This window comes from Cervus canadensis, chromosome 17 (assembly GCF_019320065.1).
Source record: "Cervus canadensis isolate Bull #8, Minnesota chromosome 17, ASM1932006v1, whole genome shotgun sequence".
Classification (NCBI taxonomy): Eukaryota; Metazoa; Chordata; class Mammalia; order Artiodactyla; family Cervidae; genus Cervus; species Cervus canadensis.
Window position 1 is genome coordinate 37,851,814 of NC_057402.1, and position 21,791 is coordinate 37,873,604.

At 44.2% G+C, this 21,791-nt stretch overlaps 1 protein-coding gene across 2 annotated transcripts in view; it reads left to right on the forward strand.

Annotated features, from left to right (window-relative positions):
* TBC1D2B (TBC1 domain family member 2B) overlaps positions 1 to 21,791 on the forward strand; it is an 89,114-nt gene that overhangs the window by 52,023 nt on the left and 15,300 nt on the right. Inside the window, exons 4-10 of one of the 2 annotated variants that reach the window (XM_043434534.1) lie at positions 4,183 to 4,346; positions 7,826 to 8,007; positions 8,692 to 9,087; positions 13,895 to 14,005; positions 15,348 to 15,541; positions 18,336 to 18,830; positions 21,589 to 21,706. In XM_043434534.1, coding sequence (XP_043290469.1) covers positions 4,183 to 4,346; positions 7,826 to 8,007; positions 8,692 to 9,087; positions 13,895 to 14,005; positions 15,348 to 15,541; positions 18,336 to 18,830; positions 21,589 to 21,706 — 1,660 coding nt within the window. Of the gene's footprint in view, positions 1 to 4,182; positions 4,347 to 7,774; positions 8,008 to 8,691; positions 9,088 to 13,894; positions 14,006 to 15,347; positions 15,542 to 18,335; positions 18,831 to 21,588; positions 21,707 to 21,791 lie in introns of both variants that reach the window. The other variant, XM_043434533.1, reaches the window with a different exon arrangement.

The following is a 21,791-nucleotide window of genomic DNA, read 5'->3' on the forward strand; positions in this document are numbered from 1 at the left end:
TCTGCATATCTGAGGTTATTGATATTTCTCCCGGCAATCTTGATTCCAGCTTGTGCTTCCTCCAGCCCAGCGTTTCTCATGATGTACTCTGCATATGTTAAATAAGCAGGGTGACAATATACAGCCTTGACATACTCCTTTTCCTATTTGGAACCAGTCTGTTGTTCCATGTCCAGTTCTAACTTTTGCTTCCTGACCTGAATACAGGTTTCTCAGTTGACATTATTACTTGCTTAACATTGTACCATGCTTGTTAGTTTTCTTCCTTTCTTTCCTTTTGTCTTTCTTCTGTTTTATTTGGATAGTTTCTGTTCCACTGTCATCACATTCAGTAACCTTTCCTTCTGTGGTGTCACATCTGCTATGAATCCCATCAAGTATATTTTCACCGTAGACATCATAGTTTTATCTCTAGATTTTTAAAAATTGAAGTGTAACTGATTTACGATGTTGTGTTTCAGGTGTATAGTGAAGTGTTTTAGTTATACTTTTTTGAGTTTCTTTTCTATTATAGGTTATTATAAGATATTGAATATAGTTCTATGTGCTATACAGTCAGTCCTTGTTTATTCTATATACAGTAGTGTGTATATGTTAATCCCAAACTCCTAATTTATCCCTTCCCACCTCCTTCCCCCTTTGATAACTGTAAGTTTGCTTTCTATGCCTGTGGGTCTGTTTCTGTTTTATAGATAAGTTCATTTGTGTTAGTTTCTTCAATTCCACATATAAGTGATATCATATGATATTTGTTTTTCTCTGTCTGACTTAACTTCACTTAGTATGATAAACTTTTAAGTTCAAACATGTTGCTGCAAGTGACAGTATTTTTTTTTGAGGTTGAGTAATATTCCATTGTGTGTGTGTGTGTGTGTGTGTGTATGTGTATGTGTGTGCTAAGTGGCTTCAGTTGTGTCTGACTGTTTGCAACCCTATGGACTGTAGCCCACCAGGTCCTCTGTCTTTGGGATTCTCCGGGCAAGAATACTGGAGTGGGTTGCCATGCTGTCTTCCAGGGGATCTTCCTGACTCAGGGATCAAACCCACATCTCCTGCGGCTCTTATGTTACAGGTGGATTCTTTACCACTGAGCCACCGGGGAAGCCCCGTTTGTGTGTGTGTGTGTGTGTGTGTGTGTGTGTGTGTGTGTGTGTATGTATGTTTACACAGCACATCTTCATTATCCATTCATCTATTGAAAGGCATTTAGTAGGTTGCTTCCATGTCTTGGTTATTGTTAATAGTGCTGCAGTGAACATTGGGGTACATGTATCTTTTGAATTAGAGTTTTCATGTTTTCTAGATATATGTCCAGGAATGGGATTGCCGGATCATATGGTCACTTTAGTTTTAGTGTTTGAAGGAACTTGCATACTGTTTCCCATAGTAGCTGCACCAAATTACATTCCTATCAACAGTGGAGGAAGGTTCCTTTTTCTCTATACCCTCTCTGGCATTTGTTATCTATAGACTTTTTGTTGATGGCCATTCTGACTGGTGTCAGGTGATACACCTCATTGTGGTTTTGATTTGTATTTCTCTAATAATTAGCAGTGTTGAGCATCTTTTCATGTGCCCGTTGGCCATCTGTATGCCTTCTTTGGAGAAATGTCTTATTTAGGTCTTCTGCCCATTTTTCTGTTTGTGTTGTTGTTTTTAAAAATACTGAGATGTATGAACTGTAAGCTGTTTATATATTTTGGAAATTAATCTCTTGGTCAGTTTCATTCTTTGCAAATATTTTCTCCCATTCTGTAAGTTATCTTTTTATTTTGTGTATGGTTTCCTTTGCTGTGCAAAGTCTTTTAAGTTTAATTATGTTCCATTTGTTTATTTTTGCTTTTGTTACCATTACTCTAGGAAGTGGACCTAAAAAAATGTGGCTGCAATTTATGTCACAGATTGTTCTGCTTATGTTTTCCTCTATCTCCAGAAGTTTTGATTTGAGTTTTGTAAACATCTTTCATATCTCTATTTAACATGTTTAACTTTTCTTCTGGCTTCTCAAACATGGGGAAACAGTTTTAATAACTTTTGAAATTCTTTTCTACTAATTTTATTACTTGTCATTTCTGAGTCTGTTTATTGATTTTTCTCCTTAAAATGAGTTCTATTTTCCTACTTCTTTGCAGGCCTGATAATTTTTTTTTTTATTGAGTGTCAATATTATGAGTTTTACCTGAGTGCTAGATTTTTTTGTGTACGTGTTCCTACATACATGTATCTTTTGTTTATTTATTTAGTTTTGGCTGTGCTGGGTCTTCGCTGTTGTGTGTGGGCTTTCTCTAGTTGCAGCGAGTGGGGCCGCTGTCTAGCTGTGGTGCCCAGGCTTCTCGCGGTGGCTTCTCTTGCTGCAAAGCACAGGCTCTAGGCTCTTGGGCTCAGTAGTTGTGGCGCACAGGCTTTGTTGCCCCTTGGCATGTGCGATCTTCCCAGACCAGGGATCGCACCCATGTCCCCTGCATTGGCAGGTGGATTCTTAGCCGCTGGACCACCAGGTAAGTCCTACATATATTCTTAAGCTTTGTTCTGGAATGTAGCTTAATTATTCAGAAACAGTTTAAAACTTCTGAAGTTCATGTTCAAGCTCTTTAGGTAATATAAGAACAGCCTTTAGTCCAGGGACAACGTCAGTAACCTTTTTCTGAGTACTCTACCTGATGCCGCAGGAGATCCCACTCTGGCTGGTGGGGCTTTGCAGTATTCCTGGCCCTGTATGAGCCTCAGGGATAGTTCCCTCTGCTCCTGTAGGGAGTTCTTTCCCCAGTCACAGGTGACTTTCTTACACACAAGCCTGATACTACTCAGCTGGAGACTTAGGAACCCTCTGACGTTTCTGTAGCCCTCTGTACAGCCTTCTCTCCAGTGCTATGCCCTCTGAACTCCACCTGTCTTGGGAGTCCCATCTCTGTCTTATCAATTCATGGCAGAGCGCCCCTGGATTCCCACTGCCAGCACTATGGCCCGGAAGTCTCTAGGCACTGTCCTTGGTCAGGGGAAGGGCTCGCCTTGTTCGTGTTCCACTGCCCCTTGCAGCCTGATGTCTGAGTGTCTGAGAATCATTGTTTCCTCTGTTTTGTTCGGTTTGTCAGTTATTTCAGATGACTATAAATCTAGTTCCTCTTAGTCCATCTTTACTTGAAGTAGAAATCCCAACCTAGTTTTTAGAAGTTTTAATGAAATAATTTTATCATACAGGCAAGTGTAGATTGTAGTGAGTTGACTACCTGGGTAGCCACTACCAAACTATGTAACATTGTCATATTTCTGCTGCACTTTTAAAAGCACAAATTAAAACATTACAGATACAGCTCAAATCATTCTCTTGCCTTTCATGGAAGTAACCAGTATTCTGTATTTGATAATTATCATTCTTATGTGGATTTTTAAAGTTTTGCTATGTATGTATGTATCTATAAATGATGTCTATTAGTAGTATTATCTTGAAATTTAAAAAGTAACGTGAATCATGCCATTCTGTTTTTTTTCTTTTCTCGTTCAGCATTTAAAGAATATTTGTCCATATGCTTCATGTAATCTTAGATAGAATGTACATTCCACAAGGACCAGAATATTTGTTCACTAGCAAATCCCAAACACTTAGTGCCTGGCACATAGTAGGCACTTAATTAATATTTGTTGAATGAACAAATTCACTTTATGATGTATAGTATTTGGTTGTATGAATATGCTACAGTTTATTTATCCTCTTGTCAGTAGATGTTTAGGTTGTTTGGGATTTTTGCTAATATGAACAGTGCTGCAGTGGATGTTCTTGCTTGTGTCTCCTTGACACATGTTGAAGAATTTCCTGCTGAGTTGTTGGGCCTTAGGGTAAAACCTCTGCAATTTATCTGTATGTTGCTGAATTGTTCTCCCTGGTAATAGTTCCAATTTATATGTTCCGCCAGCGGTGTATGAGAGTTCTCGTTTCTCCATGTCCTCACCAACATTTGCTATAATCAGATTTTAGTTTTTGCCTGTCGTATATATGTGATATTTGTTGTTGCTGTTGTTCAGTCACTAAGTCGTGTCTGACTCTTTGCGACGCCTTGGACTATAGCATGTCAGGCTTCCGTCCTTCAGTATCTCCTGGAGTTTGCTCAAATTCATGTCCATATATGACATTGCATTTTGCTTTGCCGTTTTTTAAAAAGTTAAACATTTTGTTTGTCCCAATAGAAATTCAATGTCTTCTTTCCGTCCTGGGAGAGGGCATAATGATAGTCGGAGGAGTGTGTTTTACACCAATGAAGAGTGGGAGCTTCTAGAGCCAAGCCCTAAGGAACTGGAGGAGTCCATGGTGCAGGAAGAAAGGAAGAAGCAGGTTCCTGAAGGCAACAAAGGTATGGATGTGGTCCCTGTTGTCTGTCGCTCTCGCCTCTGCCATCTGTTAACCCCTCATGCTGTGGGAGACCCTTTGGTCACAGGTATCACTAGGAGCATGAGGCCCAGTGGGAGTTCTGTTCTCTCTGTGGGAAGCAAAACATAACAGCTTAAAAATGAGATGTCACAAGAAATAAATAAATGTCCTGTCCTATGGTTCTGAGACTTTTTCAGGAAATGGGAAATCCAGAAGTCGTGGTGCTCTTTACAGAAATTCTGTTTTTTTTTTTATAAAAAGAAAACTTTCTATTTATAGAAATGTGTTAATGCACACAAAAGTAGAAAATGTAGTGTCATATTCCACAGCTTTGGCTTCTTTCTTCTCTGAGCTCCTGCCCCTCCTGGCATCTATCAGCTGGGTTATTTTAAAGTAAATTCTAGATATTAATCCATTGCATCTGTAAACATTTTAGTGTGTATATCTAGGAGATGACTTTTTAAAAGAACCATAGCTTCAGCGTTAAACCTAAATACAGCTACAGTAAATCCTACTTGTCTTCTTCTCCAGTTGTTCTGTAATTGCTTGCAGTTGGCTTGAGCAAATGAGGTGCTAACAGGGCCCCAAGTTTGTTTAGTTGTGTGTCTTTTTAGGTCTCTTTCAGGCTGAACAGCTCTCTGTTTTCTTTTTGTCTTCCATCTACCTTGCTCTGCTTATTGAAGAAATAGAGTCTTCATGCTGAGGAATTGCCCACATTCTGGATTTTGCTGATTGTATTTCTGTAAGGTCATGTAACAGGCTCCTCCATCCCTGTATTTGCTCATACACTGTTTACACTGTACACAATATTTCCTGTATACACTATACACAGTATTTCCTGTATATACTGTACATAGTATTTCCTGTATACACTGGTCCCTAGAACAGAGACCTGCACAGATTCAGGGTTGACTTTTAATTATGACTAGAGTATATTTTGGGGTGGAGTAGGGGCTGAGGGTTTTGTTTATTTCTTGTTGAATTACATCTGGAAGATGTAATATCTGGTTTTCCCTCTTTCTGTGATACTAAGGTCCATCAGGATTTAAGGTGTCAGCCTGACTCATTCATACATTTCTCCATCAGCATTTTGTTAAACATCCTTTTATGGTCCCACAGCCATGGATCCATTGAGGGAATATCAATGTTTTAAGTGTAAAATAGCAATACATAATTTTGATATTCTTCCTTGTGCTCGCTTCTGGCACGGGCTGGCAGAAATAGGAGGCAGAGTTTTAGGAAATCTTTACTGAGAGCACGTGTTCACTAAAGGAAATATTTTTCTGTCCCCTGGGAAAGGACCACCATGACTTGCTTTGGGGGAAGTTCACTTGTGATCTGCAGGATGATCACATGGAAGCCTATGGTCCAGTGTAACGTAGTGAAGATATGGCCAAGCTGAGCATGCCTTGTGACCCAGTGTGTGGCACAGCTCGGGGCGGGGGCGGGGGGCATCCCATAGAGGGGCTCCTTGTGAACTGGGAAAGCCTCCTGGAGGTACAGGGATTGAGGCTGGGGATTTGGATTGTTCAAAGTAAATATTGTTGGTTCTGATTTCCCCTAGAGACCCTAGGGATGAACTGGAAGGGTGCACAGTAGCAAGACTGGAAAGGAAGAATCAGTGAGGCTTAGTGACTTGATCAAGGCATGAACTGCCAGCACTGCTGGAGGGCAGGGCCTTCTTAGTCCTGCTCAGCCCCTGGCCCTTTGAGAGGGAGCCCATGTAAAAGACACAGAGAGACAAAGATGTCTCTGATTTGTATCTTGTTGATTCATGGATATTTCCTGTGAATCAGGAATCAGCCCACAGCTTCTTGTCCATGTTATTCATGGGAAGTAAACTAATCTCCATGGGCTTCCCTGGTGGCTCAGCGGTAAAGAATCTGCCTATAATGCCGGAGATGCGGGTTTGATCCCTGGGTCAGGAAGATACCCTGGTGAAGGAAATGACAGCCCACTCCAGTATTCTTGCCTGTGAAATCCCAAGGACAGAGGAGCCTGACGGGCTACAGTCAGTGGTGTCCCAAAGAGTTGGAAGCAACTTAATGACTGAACAACAACAACAGCAACAAGCTAATCTTTGTACATGCAGAAAAGCCCTCTAGTCAGAAATGCGTAGCTTGATGGATTTTCACAAAGTGAACATATCCATGTAGCCAGCACTTACTTGAAGAAACAGGAGAGTGCCAGGGGCCAGCCCCCGTCCCCAGACCCCCTTCGAGTGACTGCATCACCTCCCACTCCCTCCACCCCACAATCACCATCCTGACTCCTAACATCGTAGATTTTGTTTTGCCTGCAAATGGAATCTGTATAGTATGTACTCTTGTGTCTCCTCTTTACATTTTTAATATATATTCAAATCCATCTACATTAAAATTTATTTGGCTATCTCAGTATTTAAGAAAGAGAATAAAATGTATTTATAATTAAGAAAACATAAACTTGGGTTTTTTGTGGGATTTTTTTGTTTTTTCTTTTTTAGTAAATACAGATGAGCAGAAAGCAAGCAGCCAGGGATCCCTAGTGTATCTCTAAGTCCTGCCTGCTAACCTTGTAGATGCAGGCCCTGCCCTCACTGAGGTGCCCAGGGGAAGGGGTACTTTGTGCTCAGGATGCTGATGCTGTAGGAACTTGGAGCAACCGTGTTTTTCCCTGGTCTGTGTCTCTGTTCTCTTTGGTCCTCAAAGTACCTGAAATTGGAAAATGGTGATGTGAACATATAGGCTTCGAACGGATCTTTGGAGAAACAAACTTAACATTACAAAAGAATCTTGAGAGAGGTATAGTACAGTTTTGTCATAAATTCCTCATTAGTACTGATGTACAGTCTAACTTTTTTTTCACCTGTCTTAATGCAAAAATTGAGCATTAAACATTAAACCTCCCCTGTGGTCTAGTGGTTAGAGTTCAGTGCTTTCACCACCGTGGCCCAGGTTCAGTTCCTAGTCAGGGAAAACGTTCTTGGCTTCCCTTGGTGGCTCAGTTGGTAAAAAGTCTGTCTGCAATGCAGGAAACCCAGGTTCGATCCCTGGGTAGGGAAGATCTCCTGAAGAAGGAAATGGCAACCCCCAGTCCAGTATTCTGGCCTGGAGAATTCCATGGACAGAGGAACCCGGTGGGCTATAGTCCATGGGGTCACAAAGAGGCACAAAGAGTCAGACACGACTGAGTGACTGACACTTTCAATGCAAAAATTGAGCCATCAAATAGAGAAAGTTTTCCTTAAAAGTGATCACGTGAAAGATCATCTTTGGTTCTAAGTTTGGTTGTCATCAGGAATGAGGTAGGAGCACAGTGATACACGCAGAACTCCTTAGACGATGATATTAATGTATTTTAATGTATTTTACTGGAATTTCCGAAAGGAAGATCGGGGCTGAACTTAAACAAGCTTTTATTTTTATGTAGGAATAACTGGCTCAGGATTTCCCTTTGATTTTGGACGTATTCCCTATAAAGGAAAGCGCCCTTTGAAAGAAATGATTGGATCATACAAAAATCGCCACAGTATTGGTGACCCTTCACCCGAGGTGCCATCAGGCAGTGGCAGCGCCAGCAAGCCGGCCTCTGAGATGCAGCTGCTTGTCCAGAACCAGCAGGAAGAGCTAGAAAGGTTAAGAAAAGACTTAGCCAGTCAGAAGGTAATTCTCCTTCTTCAACGTTTGTGTCGTATTTCACATCAGTAGGCCAGGGACCGGAGGAGAAAAACCCGGCTCTCTTATTTCTCTGACTCTGTTATTTCCCAGAAGGTGCTTTTCCCCTAAGAGTTATGTATTGCCATGGCCACTGATGTAGGCACTACTGCTCTGCTTGGTCGTTTACTCACAGATACTTGAAATTCTGAGGAGCGTGAGACCCTCAGCGTGAACTGGGGAGCGTGTTGTCCGCACCTCGCCCACTCTCTGAGCGTAATTCCAGCCCAAGCCCTGTGAACAGTTTTTTTTTTAAGAGTTTCCACATCCTGTTAAATAGCAGCTTTTTTTGAGCTGATCACACCTAATTATACTTAATTCCTCAGCAGATCAGTGAACTTAGAGCTGAGATGTTTTAATATGGATGAATGTTCACTGGGAACCATTGCTAATTGCAGTCTGCCTGTCCACCATTTCCTGCTTCCTATCATTGTTCTCTGCAGACAGCCTTTATGGAACAAATATTTTTCCTTCTCTATTTTTTGAGATCCTTCAAGAGGAAGTTGGATATTAAAGTATTTCCATTAAATTTCTGCATTTGCTCAAACTCTAATGGTTGCTCTGTGTAGACTTGTCGTGACCTCTGCTTTTCCTCCCATCCCTGCTCCCTGATCCGTCTTCCCTGGCTCCCAGGAGCTCGTGCGGCTGCTGCAGCAGACGGTGCGGTCCTCCCAGTACGACAAGTACTTCACAAGCAGCCGCCTCTGTGACGGGGTCCCGCAGGACACACTGGGGCTTCTGCACCAGAAGGACGACCAGATTCTGGGCCTCACCAACCAGCTGGAGAGGTTCAACCAGGAGAAGGACAGTCTTCAGCAGGAAGTGAAGATGCTGAAGAGCAAAGTGGGTGAGCTCAGCGAGCGGCTGGGGATGCTGATGGAGACCATCCAGGCCAAGGACGAGGTCATCATGAAGCTCTCCCGGCAGCTCAGCGAGTGCGAGGGCAGCGCGTCCTCCCCGACCTGTGTGCCTGGCTCTCCCGCGGCCGCCCCCGCGGGCAGGGACCAGCTGGAACTGGACTGGCTGAAAGTAAGAGCAGGGCCTGGGTGCCTGTTATGGGAAAAGAAACCCCAGATCCGCTGACAGTCTGTCCATTGATGTCACTCTAGAGCACCTGGCCTCGGTGAGCTAGTTTGGCGTGACAGCAAAGCAGCTGTGCCCTTTTAAAAAAAAAAAAAAACTGTCACAAGACTCCTGGTCAGATAACTATTAGTTTCCTAAGAAGCTTCCATGGAAAATGAAAGTCTGAGTCCATCGATGTCGCCATAGCTCAGAACAGTTTCAGATCTTTCCCCTCCCTTGCAGCTGTGACTTCTCTATTTATACACCCTTAGAACTTCTTTATTCCATGTAACCTCTGGTGGCTGTTTTTTGCCTCCTCTGTGCATGGACCGTCACCAGCACAGCCGCCTTGGCAAACCGTGGAGGCCAGGTGAGGGAGCATCGTTCCTGACCGCTGGCGTGGGCTCAGGTGGAGAAGTGGACCCTGGCTCCCAGCATACTTGGGAGAAGGGCCTTCACAGAGTCAGTTGCCCCCATGCCTAAGGCAGGGGTGTCCTGACGCCCAGCAGGGAGGGCAGAGTCTCCTCCTCGTGTGCCTCTCTGGGCTGCCCCTGAGGACAGAGGCTGGTTCCTGACCAGAGGTGGCTCTCCCTGTCACACCTGGGGTGGTGACCAGCAGATGAGCACAGAGAACGCTGTGAGGCAGGGGGCAGGTGACTGTCCTGTGGAGAAACCTACCTGGCCCCAGGGGAGAGCTGAAAAGCATTGGGACACTGTCAGCCAGGCCACTGAGAGGGCCCCCAAAGTTTTTCTGCCATCAGTTCTCGATTTGGAGAAGTTTCAGATGGAGATGTGTCCCCTAGGATAGAGGCATTTGGTATAACCCAGACCCGAGCTGTCCCCACACAGATCTGCAACTATCCGTCCCAGCTGGCCCCAAAGTCTTCCTCAGCTGGCTGCAGTTAATGTGGCACCGAGGATATTTTGTCCAAATGCGGTTTATCGTTGAAGGGCAAAGGCTTGCCACTTTTGAGATCGTTACTGAGCCTGCTTCATGCCTAGCAGTCCCTGTCATGCAGTGTCAATGGACTGGATGACTGTTAGTCATACCTGGACCTTAAAGATAACTCTTAAATGGAAAGTAAAACTCTGGAATAATAGGCGACTTTGTTGAAATGTTTGTGGCCTCCTGTGGTCACCACTTCTTAGGGACAGCACCCAGTAGAAATGTGAGGCCAGAAGGATTTATTGGTGAGAAAAACCAAAAGGGCAACAGCAGCACCAAAGCCCTCAATCTCTTTACTTTATAATTATAACTGCTACAAAAATAGCCGTGTTAAAAAAAAAAAAAAAGGTCTTGGTTAGTGTTGCCAGTAAAAGTTGGTTTTGTGTATACATGCAAGCTAGAGTGTACCCAACCTTAAATATACATCCCTTTCGTACAGTTTTTTTTAGAGTCCCTTTTAATAGTCTTTTTTTACATCCCTTTTTACAGTCTGATATTTAAGGTCGGCTGAATTTTTTTATTATTCATTATTTGTATTTATTTGGATGTGTCAGGCCTTAGTTGTGGCACATGGGCTCTTCAGCCTTCATTGCAGCACATGGGGTTTTTAGTCGCCTTCTGTGACCTCTGAATTGCAGCCTGTGGGACCTGGTTCCCTGACCAGGGATTGAACCCAGGCCCTCTGCATTGCGAGTGCGGGGTCTTAATCACTGGACCACCAGGGAAGTCCCTCAACTGAATTTTATGTTTTGCAAGCATATCTGTCTTTGGTAGTATTTAGAGAGAAGCACCAGGGTGTTTGGTTTCCAGGCTGCAGTGAGTGGTGCTCTGCAGGGGAGCACGTTTTACCAGTGAGTGGAACCACGGTGTGTGTCGGGGCGTGCGGGGGGTATTCCACATTATCCACCTTTTGATTCTGTCATCATTATTTAATCAGCCTCTCTCTTCTTTCCTGTGATTTGCTGTTACATGAATAACTTCATACATACAGCTTTTCCTGCTTAGTACTCATTCATTCAGCCAGCCGGCCATGGGGTAGGCTTTGTACTCTGCACAAAGCAGACAGTCTCTGTCTTCCTGGAGCTCAGAGTTTAGTTTAGAAAGCATGAAAATGAAAAAAGCAGAATCACAACTGTAATAAACACCAATGAGGAAGGGGATGTGGCCCAGTATGGTGAGGTGGTTTAGATTGAGCCTGGGCTCTGAAGCCAAACTTGGTTATATTCAAATCCAGCCTTACCACTAATGACCTCTGACCTGAGGCAGGCTGGTTCACCTCATCTGAGAAATGGCACTCACCTCATAGAGTCTTGTAAGGGTTTAAAGAGGTAGTCCATGTAAAGCCTTCACAGAACACCTGGTATCCCACAGAGTTTTGTTTTAATCATTATTTTTTTGGCTGCATCAGGTTGTAATTGCAACGTGTGAGACCTTTCATTGCAGCTCGTGGCTCCAGAGCGTGGGCTCAGTAGCTGTGGCATGTGGGCCTAGTTGCCCCACTGCATGTGGGATCTTAGGTCGTTGACCGGGGTGGGACCCTGGTCCTCTGGGTTGGAAGGCAGATTCCTAACCACTGGACCACCAGGGAAGTCCCCCTGCTAGAGTCTTAAGTGAAGACTGTGATTGTCGTTCTAGAGAAAGAATCCTTGAGGTGCACTGTCAGGACTTCCTTAGACTCAAGCACGAAGTCTAACTCAAAGACATGTGTCCTGCTCCCCCGACCCACCTTGTACTGCCCAGTCTGTGCCCGTCACGGTCCAGTGTATTCTTCAGTTGCCCTCTAGCTCACCTTCCTTCAGTCAGCCTGCCGTTTGGTGATGTTTGCTCATTGTTTCCAAATACGAGCGCTTCCAGACACCAGAAGAAAGGAGAACGTCATGATTTAGATCAGAAAAGGAAGTCTGTGGACCTCCTTCAGGGTCTGACAGTGGCTGTCTCCAGTCCTTTTCATGACATGTGGTCTTGCTGAGACTGAGAATGTGTGATGCAGATCAGAGCTCAGGTGGGAGTTGGAGGCCAAGCACCCTGGCCAGGGGCCCAGCAGGCCTGCCTCCCAGACCCACACTTAGTCATCGCATGGCCTGCCTGTGACAGCTCTTCAGTTAGGAAACAGAGATGATGAGCAGTTGCCAAAGAGTAGGGTTGTGAGGTTTAAGTGAGATTGAGGGTCTCTCCCATGCTTAGCTGCTCTGTAAGTGTTAGCGATTATAGGGACTGTGGGAACATTTTCATTCTTCTGTGTTTTCAAGGGAAATTGTATGCCGCCTCGTTGGTTCCCAGTTTGGAGATGTGGGCATCTCTGGACACATCTCTGGGGAGGGGCCGCAGTCTCTGTCCTGGGACAGCACAAAGGTCAGGGCCTTTCTTGACTGCCTTGGCCTTGGACCAAGGTGGTCGTTGACCACCCTTGGAACTATCGTGAATAGTTCCTCCTGAGGTTGAGGGATCAGCGATTCCTCGGGAACTTCACACAGAGTAGGGGACAAACACATTTGTAAAAGACTGGATTTGGTAGGGAGCATGTAGAGATCACTGCCAGAATTGTCTCAAAGATCACCTTTCCCTTCCTTTGCTCAGAGTTTCAAGGGCTGAAGCTAACACACAGCATCTGCTTCTGCCAGATCTGAACTTTGAGTTGGACCTGGTGAACTTGTCACTAGCTTGTGACGTTCTCTCCTTTTTCTTCTTTATTTCTTTATTTTTGACTGTGCTGGGTCTCCTTGGCTGCACGTAGGCTTTCTCTAGTTGTGGTGCGCGGGCTTCTCATTGTGGTGGCTTCTCCTGTTGTGGCACACGGGCTCTGGAGCGTGTAGGCTCAGTAGTTGTGGCTCATGGGCTTAGTTGCTCTGTGGCATGTGGAATCTTCCCGGACCAGGGCTTAAACCTGTGTCCCCTGTTTTGGCAGGCAGATTCTTAACCACTGGACCACCAGGAAAGTCCTTATGATGTTCTCTTAAAACATAAAGCAAACGTGTCAAGAGTTAACCACTGGAAAATTTAGGTGAAGGGTATATTGTGTTTATTGTACTTTTCTTCCAACTTTTCCATAAGTTTGAAATCTTTTTAATGTAAAAAAAATTGAGGAACATAATCTCTTAAGTGCCTTATACATTGTAGGCTATAGGTATTCATTATTAAGTGTAATTCTTAAGAACATTGTATATATGTATAGCCTTTTCTACATAAACTGGATAAGTAAAAATGAGAATGGACAGAAAGTTTGTTCAATTTCTCTAGTTAAAAAACAAGATGAATATAAGGCATTACCTTTTGTACCACCTCAGTGTATGTGGGTAGATAAAATATTTGCATAGATTTAGGGCATAAGTCCTACTTATTTCTTCTAAGGTCAGTTGAGAAAAATCACCACCATCAAGTAAATTTATTTCCCGATCTCCTTCATTATGCAGTGGTGCCTACTTTCCTTCCCCTGCCAAGGGTGGCCATAAAGCTTAATCAGAAAGTGCCTAATAATCATTTTCAGTTCCTTAGAACTTGCTCTAACTTAGAAAGGGCTAGCCGCAGCGTCCCCTTTGGGCTTCCATGGTAGCTCAGCTAGTAAAGAATCCACCTGCAATGTAGGAGACCCTGGTTCGATTTTCGGGTTGGAAAGACCCCCTGGAGAAGGGAACGGCTACCCACTCCAGTATTCTGGCCTGGAGAATTCCATGGACTGTATAGTCCATGGGGTCGCAAAGAGTCAGACACAATTGAGCAACTTTCACTTTCAGAAAGGGCTATTTGATTGGTAAGGCAGCAAAATATTAATTATAAAGGATAATCAACATTCAACCAGTGTGAGTCGATGAACTTTTTTTTTTCCAACAGGATAATCTACAGGGGTACAAAACCCAAAATAAATTTCTAAATAAGGAAATCTTGGAACTTGCAGCTCTACGGAGAAATGCAGAAAGAAGAGAGAGGGATCTGATGGCAAAGGTAGGTCAGGGTGCGTACATTCTGTCCTCAGGTGGGAGATGATGTGATTCAGAAACTATTCAAAAATGAACATGCTTTCAAATCAGTTCAACCCCCATGCTTGAAGGGATATGATTACTGATACCAAAATGTATTTAAAATGTATATAGTGATAGCACTGTTTAATTTCACTTTGTGATGAAGACAGTAGAAATGCCCTGAGATGTGGGTTTTATTCACAGGTGTAATGAACTTTATAGAAAAAAAAGACACAGTTCTGAGGTCCCCCAAATTAAGGTTGTTTGGATTTTTTGATTTATGCTTTTGAGTTGTGTGAGTCAGTTCCGTGTCTGTAAGTGGGGGTGGTGAGCATGATGCCGTCTCTGAATCTGATAGGGTTGTTGTGAGAGTCAGATGTGACTATGCTGATAACTCAGTTGGTAAAGAATCCGCCTGCAATGCAGGAGACCCCAGTTCAATTCCTGGGCCAGGAAGATCTGCTGGAGAAGGGATAGGCTACCCACTCCAGTATTCTTGGGCTTTCCTTGTGGCTCAGCTGGTAAAGAATCCACCTGCAATGCGGGTTTGATGTAAATCTGAGTTTGATCCCTGGGTTGGAAAGATCTCCTGGAGAAGGGAAAGGCTACCCACTGCAGTATTCTGGCCTGGAGAATTCCATGCACTGTATAGGCCATGGAGTTGCAGAGAGTTGGACATGACTGAGCAACTTTCCCTTTCATTTCTCTTTCAAAGAGGGCTTTGCGAAGTGTACAGACATCATAGATATTCCAGTGATAATCAAATGAAATTCAGTGACACTGTGTCGGCAGCTATTAAATGCCTCATATACCTTTTGAACAGTCCCCAGAGCATCTTCCCAGGCCTTGTTCCTGCATGTTTTTGAGGGATGTGTTGATTTGTCTGATAAGGTAGCAGATGGGAGCTGGTGCTGGGTCATAGCATCCTAGGAAAGTATTGAAATACCATAAGGTGGCTGCTTGGGGCCTGTGTGCCAAGTCGTGCTCAGCTTGACCTCAGTAATGAGTGTGTGGCCTGGTTTCTGCTGTTCACCTCAACGCTGTCCAGAACTCATGTGTTGACATGCAAAAGCCTTATTACCAGTACTTCTGTGCTTATTACTTTATTACCAGTACTTCCCCCAGAGGGAAGAGGGGGCTCAGTGGACCATTTAGATAAGACAAGTGGCCTGTGGCATAAATTCATCTCTTGCCTGGGATATAGTCTCTCTCTGGCTCACTTCCTAGTGGTTCTGGGCTTGTCATTCATTGATTGCTTGAGGTACTTGAGGATTGCTCTTCCTGTGTGTCTGTCTGGAAGGAGGTAACTCCCACATTCTCTGCAGTATTCTAGCCTGGAAGCCAAGCTCTGCCAGATAGAAAGCAAATACTTGATACTGCTCCAAGAAATGAAGACCCCAGTTTGCTCAGAAGAACAGGGGCCTGCTCGGGATGTCATAGCCCAGCTGCTGGAGGACGCTCTGCAGGTTGAGAGTCCAGAGCATCCAGAGCAAGCGTTCATTAAACCTCATCTTGTCAGGTAAAGATGCTCGTGACTCCTGGGGGTGGTGGGACCCATTTCTCAAGCCCTGCTTTAAGCACAGTAGCCACTTACCAAGAACTTTACACAGTTCTCCGTGTCTCCTTCGATACTCATGACAATGACTGTCAGTCATTAGAATAGGTAATCTCATCAATCTTGCTGTCATAATCAAGTAACAGAGCTGGGATTCAGCCCAGGTCTTTTGATTTCAAGACTTTTCTTGCATGTACCGTGCCACCGTGGATGCTAGCCAGTCTTGCTATAAGAGGAGCCAGTCCTCCGAGGAGTAGAATCTTCTCCAGAGACCCATGGGTACAACTGCACTCATGGGGAGTTTGAAAGCAAAGGAGCCCCTAAGTGGGTAACTGGGCCTTCTCTGTAAGGGAAGCACACTTCGGTAACCTGATCCAGTGGTTCAGAACTCACTGAGGGTCTGATTCAAGCCATGGAGACACTTGGCCCCAAAATGCGGTTGGACATACACACAGTATTGCATATGTTTTTCAGAAAATCACGGAGTCTGGCAGCCTGTGATGTATCTTGGATTAAGAACCTTCATATCCTAGTTTCTAAAAAATGAGTTTCATGAAATATTGGCAGGAGAAGTCTGTGAATGCACTTAGTCCAGTCTCCTCCTGTTTCCACCCCCACTCTGCCTGGCTTCTCCTGCCCCACCCTGGTCCCAGGGGAAGCCCTGCCTCAGCCCGACCTGCTCTTTCCCTTCTCTGTGCTTACAGCACTGGCCTGCCTTGTCCATGCTACTCAGATGACAGGTAAAAAATATGCTGTTGGAATGCAACCAATGCCATTGTCACAAAACTACTGAGGTCTGTGTGCCAGGAGCTGTGCCACTGCTCATGTTTAACACTTAGTGAGGAGGGTGTTTTTATCCTCAGCAAATGCTGAAGCTGGGGTCAGGGAGGTGATGTAACTTGCCCAGGTCACACAGCCAGGGAGTGGCCAGGACAGGACCCCAGTCTGGGCAGCCAGGCTCCCCACGCTGTGCTCTCCTGCTGTGTTTTGGGAGTGGGGTTTGGGGACTGACTCCCATGAGGACAGAGCCCAGCTATCTGCCCATCTGTTGTATGTTTTCACACTTTCTGTATAAGTAGAATAATAACTGTGTATACTGAGTTACTTTTAAGTTTTCATTATGGAATTTCAAAGTAGTAGCATCATATGACACCCCCATATGTAGCTGTTACCCAATAATTTAACAATTATTAACATTTTGCCAATCTTGTTTCTTCTTATCCTCTCCCTCTGAAATTTTTTTTCTGATATATTTTAAAGCAAGGACCAGACATGTCATTTCTGCTTTCAGCACTTCAATGTGTACCTCTAATTGAAGACACTTTTTAATATGCTAATCCTACCATATTCATACCTTTTTGTGACTTATTTCTTTAAACATGGTTTTCTGAAATTATACAGATGGGTTTATGTAGCCCCTGAGCAGTTTTTTTATCTGCCTTACACAGCTTCATTGTATATCACTTTTTTATTCCTTTGTCTCATGGTAGACACTTAGAGTAGTTCTGTTTTTTCTTTTTACAAACTGTGATGCACTAGACATCAGTGGCATGTGTATCCATGTGTCCATGTGTTGGCGTGAGAGTTTCTCCAGTGCTGGATGTGCTTATCTTCAGCTCTGCTGGATCCGGTTTTCAGAGTGCTCCTACAGGTTTACGGACTCAGCAGCAGTGTGTGAGAGGCCTCCTTTTGGTTTCCTGTGACTGCCATCACCATCATTGTGTTAAGTTGCTAAGTTTGTGATACATATTTACTGTGTAACGGTTCTGTAGGTCAGCAGTCCAGCATGGTCTTGCTGGATGAAATCAGGGTATCAGCAGGGCTGTGTTCCTTCCTGGAGGTTCTAGGAGATAGTTTGTGTCCTTGCTTACTCAAGTTGTTGGAAGGATACACTTCCTTCTGGTTGTAGGGCTAGGTCTCTGTTTTCTTGCTGGTCATCAGGTGTGGCCATTTCCAGCTCCTCGAGGTCACCTGTTTTCCTTGGCTTGTGGCTGCCTTCTTCCATCTTCAGAGCCAGCAACCATGGGTCCAAGCCCTGTCCCACTTCACATCCCTCTGACTCTTCTTCCTTTGTCACATCTCTCTGGCCCACTCTCCTACTTTCCTCTTCGACTTTAAGGGCTCCTGTGATTACTGTGGTCCCACCTGGGACATCCAGGATAACCTCGCTGTCTTAAGGGCCATAGCTGTAATTCCACACACGGTGTACCTCTTGCCACTAAATGTGACATATTCGCAGATTCCAGGGAAGTCTTTGGGGGCCATTATTCTGCCTACCATAGCTTTAATTCTTTTTCATCCCTAGTATCTTACTAATGTAATGTTTTCTCCCTTGTCTTTTTACTTTTTAAAATGGTATTTTTTGAGCATAAGTGTTATGCATGTGTATATGTATGCTATATAAACATACATGCACATGTATTAATATATTAATGTAGCCAAATTTATCAGCCTTGTGTTTGCAGTCTTGCTTGTATTTTCTGTGCTTTTTACATTGAGTGCTTCGACCATCTAGAGTTGATTTTTTTTTGCCTGTGTAGTATCAAGAAGGGATCTAAAGCAGTTTTTTCCATACAGATAGCCAGTTATTCTCACCAGTTATTTATTGAGAAGTTAATTATTTCCTCACTGAATTGAAATGCCTGGTCATATATCACAGTGCCGTTTAGATATGAGTAGATTTCTAGGTTCTTTTTCATGTTTCACTGACCTTTTTGCCAGATTGCATCATTTAACTTTTCGTTTTTTTCCTCAACAGTGAATATGACATTTATGGGTTTAAGACTGTCCCAGAGGATGACGAGGAAGAGAAGTTGGTCGCCAAAGTCCGGGCATTGGACCTGAAGACCCTCTACCTCACAGAAAACCAGGAGGTCTCCACTGGGGTCAAGTGGGAAAACTACTTTGCGAGCACAGTGAACAGGGAGATGACGTGTTCCCCAGAATTAAAGAACCTGGTCCGTGCGGGCATCCCACACGAGCACCGTTCCAAGGTGTGGAAGTGGTGTGTAGACCGTCACATCAAGAAGTTCAAGGACAGCACTCAGCCCGGTTACTTCCAGACTTTGCTTCAGAAGGCGCTGGAGAAACAGAACCCAGCCTCCAAGCAGATCGAGCTGGACCTGCTGCGGACTCTGCCCAACAACAAGCATTACTCATGCCCCACCTCGGAAGGCATTCAGAAGCTGCGCAACGTCCTGCTCGCCTTCTCCTGGCGGAATCCAGACATCGGCTACTGCCAGGGTCTCAACAGGTAGGTCCCCAGCCCACGGAGGGCTCCTCTTTGTTCTTAAGATAACTTATAGCTCCAGGGACTGCCTGATAGCCCCCTTCCCTTCCTGGTAAGCCAAGAAAAGCCAATCTTTTAAGGGAAAGAAGTACTAATAGCTGCAGTAAGCTAATTTGAATTATGCACCATCCCCAATTCTAGAATAATTGAGAAAAACAAGCATGCTTTCGAAGTCTTAAGAACACCAAACTATTTGAAACAACTAGGTTTCTCATTTATTAGATTTCCTTGCTGTTGTCCTCACACTCAGGTTTTGATCTGCTGTTTGCGTTCATTCATTTAAAATGCATGATGTGACAACAAGGGCACTCCCTGTTTATACAGGATCTTCGTCAGTCATGAGGTTGCCCCAGACAGTTTTTCAGCTGGTCAAAACCTAGCCCTTGAAGAGCCCAAACATGTTTTCTTTTGGACTAGGGTCTTCTGCAGGTCTGGCATGCTTCCCTGCTTCCATAGGCAAAGGACACTGAAAAGCCTCTCACCTTCTCTTAACAATCCAGGCTCCTTATTCTGAGCTGAGCTGCACCGGCATGAGGCCACGGGAGGTACTGAGGTCTGTTCTCTGTGAAGCTGCTCGCTGTCATTGGACTTTGAGTGCTAGTGGCTGATTTTTACCTCTGTCTGTCTCTTACCTGTGCACTCCTGCCGCTTCTACTCACTGCTGTCATTAGAGTCCATTTATATCCCTCCCAAAGTAGATAATCCAGCTTGCTAGAAATACGAACAAAGAATGAAGAAGCTTCATGTGTGATCTTTAGCAGTTCTCCTGTAAGTCAAGTGCATGCATTGAGTTTTGAATGCTGACATTTATTCTAGCAGCTCTTGGGCCTTTTTTAATCCTCATCCATGCTGGATACAGACCTCTGGATCTGGACTGTCTTTTGCATCTGAAATGAGAGCATTGCAGGAAGAAGAGCTTAAGCTGGAATGTTAGTTGGTTAAGACCTGAAACCAGTGGTTTCTAGGAAGTCATTGTCTCTGTGGTGGTCAGGCCAGGGTCCCCTCTCTGTGCCCTGAAAGTAAGAGGGACTTCGACTGCTCCTCAATGGTCCCCTTTAAAAAAAAAAAAAAAAAAAAGGCTATAAATAAGATATTGCCTAACAAAGCAGCCTTGTTTTGCTTAAATGGACAGTTCACACTGCATACTCAGTCTAAAAATTCCTGAAAGCTAAAACCTTCTGAAACTTCAGGCATCTTGGTGAGGACTTGAGCATGCCTGTTAGGGGTGCAGTAGCACCCCATTTATCTGACACTGATATAGAATCAGCTCTTCCCCACATTAGGACACTTTCCAGCTTTAATTTAGACTTTCTGTGCATAATCACCGTTGGGACCTCTAAACTTTAACCATTTTACTGGATTTTTTTCCATGCACATTATTTTGTACACACATTCTGAGAACCCAGAACTTTAGCAGAACGCTAGCTTTTCTAACAGAGAAGGCAACGGCACCCCACTCCAGTACTCTTGCCTGGAAAATCCCAGGAACGGAGGAGCCTGGTAGGCTGCAGTCCATGGGGTCGCTAAGAGTCAGATACGACTGAGCGACTTCACTTTCACTTTTCACTTTCATGCATTGGAGAAGGAAATGGTAACCCACTCCAGTGTTCTTGCCTGGAGAATCCCAGGGACAGGGGAGCCTGGTGGGCTGCCGTCTATGGGGTCGCACAGAGTCGGACACAAGTGAAGTGACTTAGCAGCAGCAGCAGCAACAGCATCCTTTTCTAAGTGATTCATGCCTATCATCATGAACATCAGTTAACTTAAAGTGATGTCTTTGAAGGCTCTGCGGATCTCAGTCTCTCTGCCCCTTCTTGTGGCGTCCTCAGGTGCTGTACACATCCTGTTTCTCCCTCCTTACCCATCTCTACTCTTTGTAACCTTTCTACTCTCCATCCCATTCATGCCGACTCAAGGCGTCCCCTTCCCAGTTTTTTTTTTTAACCTCTTAATTTGAGATTTCATTATAATTTTGTCCAAGGAAGAAAGCAAAAACAAATTCTGAGAAGTGACTTCAGGTCTCTCCCATAAGTGATGCACAAGCAGAAGTTCTCAGGTGTGTAGAGAGGGGCTTTTCTATTGTGTTTTCCTTCCCATCTTTCTGTCCCAAATGCCTGCTCAGAGCCAGACCTGATGAAGTTACTGGGTGAGTAACTTCTCGGTGGTGACAATGTCAAATATAGCCGGTCCCAGGTTTCCATTGTGAATGACCAAACAGCTGATACAAAGGCTTTCTTCCCCACCCCACGTGCATGCCATGGATGCAGTGTTTTGAGAAAGCCCCCATGATGGTTCATTTGCGTGAAGCCCCATTTCAAGTAGATTGGTATCAAGAAAGTTGTTTTTAAACCATCGTTGTGTTCTTTCTCCCTTGTATTCAAATTCACCCCTTGATTTTTTGTGCATAAAAGGATTAGTTGGAACTTAAAAAACTCAAATTAGCTGCATTAGCAAAATCTTATCATGAAAAAAATTTTTTAAATGAGGCCGACTGGATCATTGGGAAATAATTTCATCATCTTTAAACAAAAAAGAAACGAAAGGGAGGGTGAATGTAGCTTTGCTTTTCAAACTAGGAAATGCTTCCCTTGCCACAAAATACTTACTTGGTGTTATTTCTTGGAGAGTGGAAGTCGCCATGGAGGCGTCTGTGAAGATGGGCTGTGCTGCCTGGGTCTGGGCCAGGGGGCTGGCGCTCACATTGTCCTTTGTTTGCTTGTAGATTGGTGGCCGTGGCCCTCCTGTACCTGGAACAAGAAGATGCCTTCTGGTGTCTAGTCACCATAGTGGAAGTTTTCATGCCTCGAGACTATTACACAAAGACTCTTTTAGGATCCCAGGTACTCTAAAAATATTGTGCTTCAGTCAGCAACTTGTAGAATTAGAGCTGAAATGTGACCTGAATTAAGCGTTGATTGGGGGGAT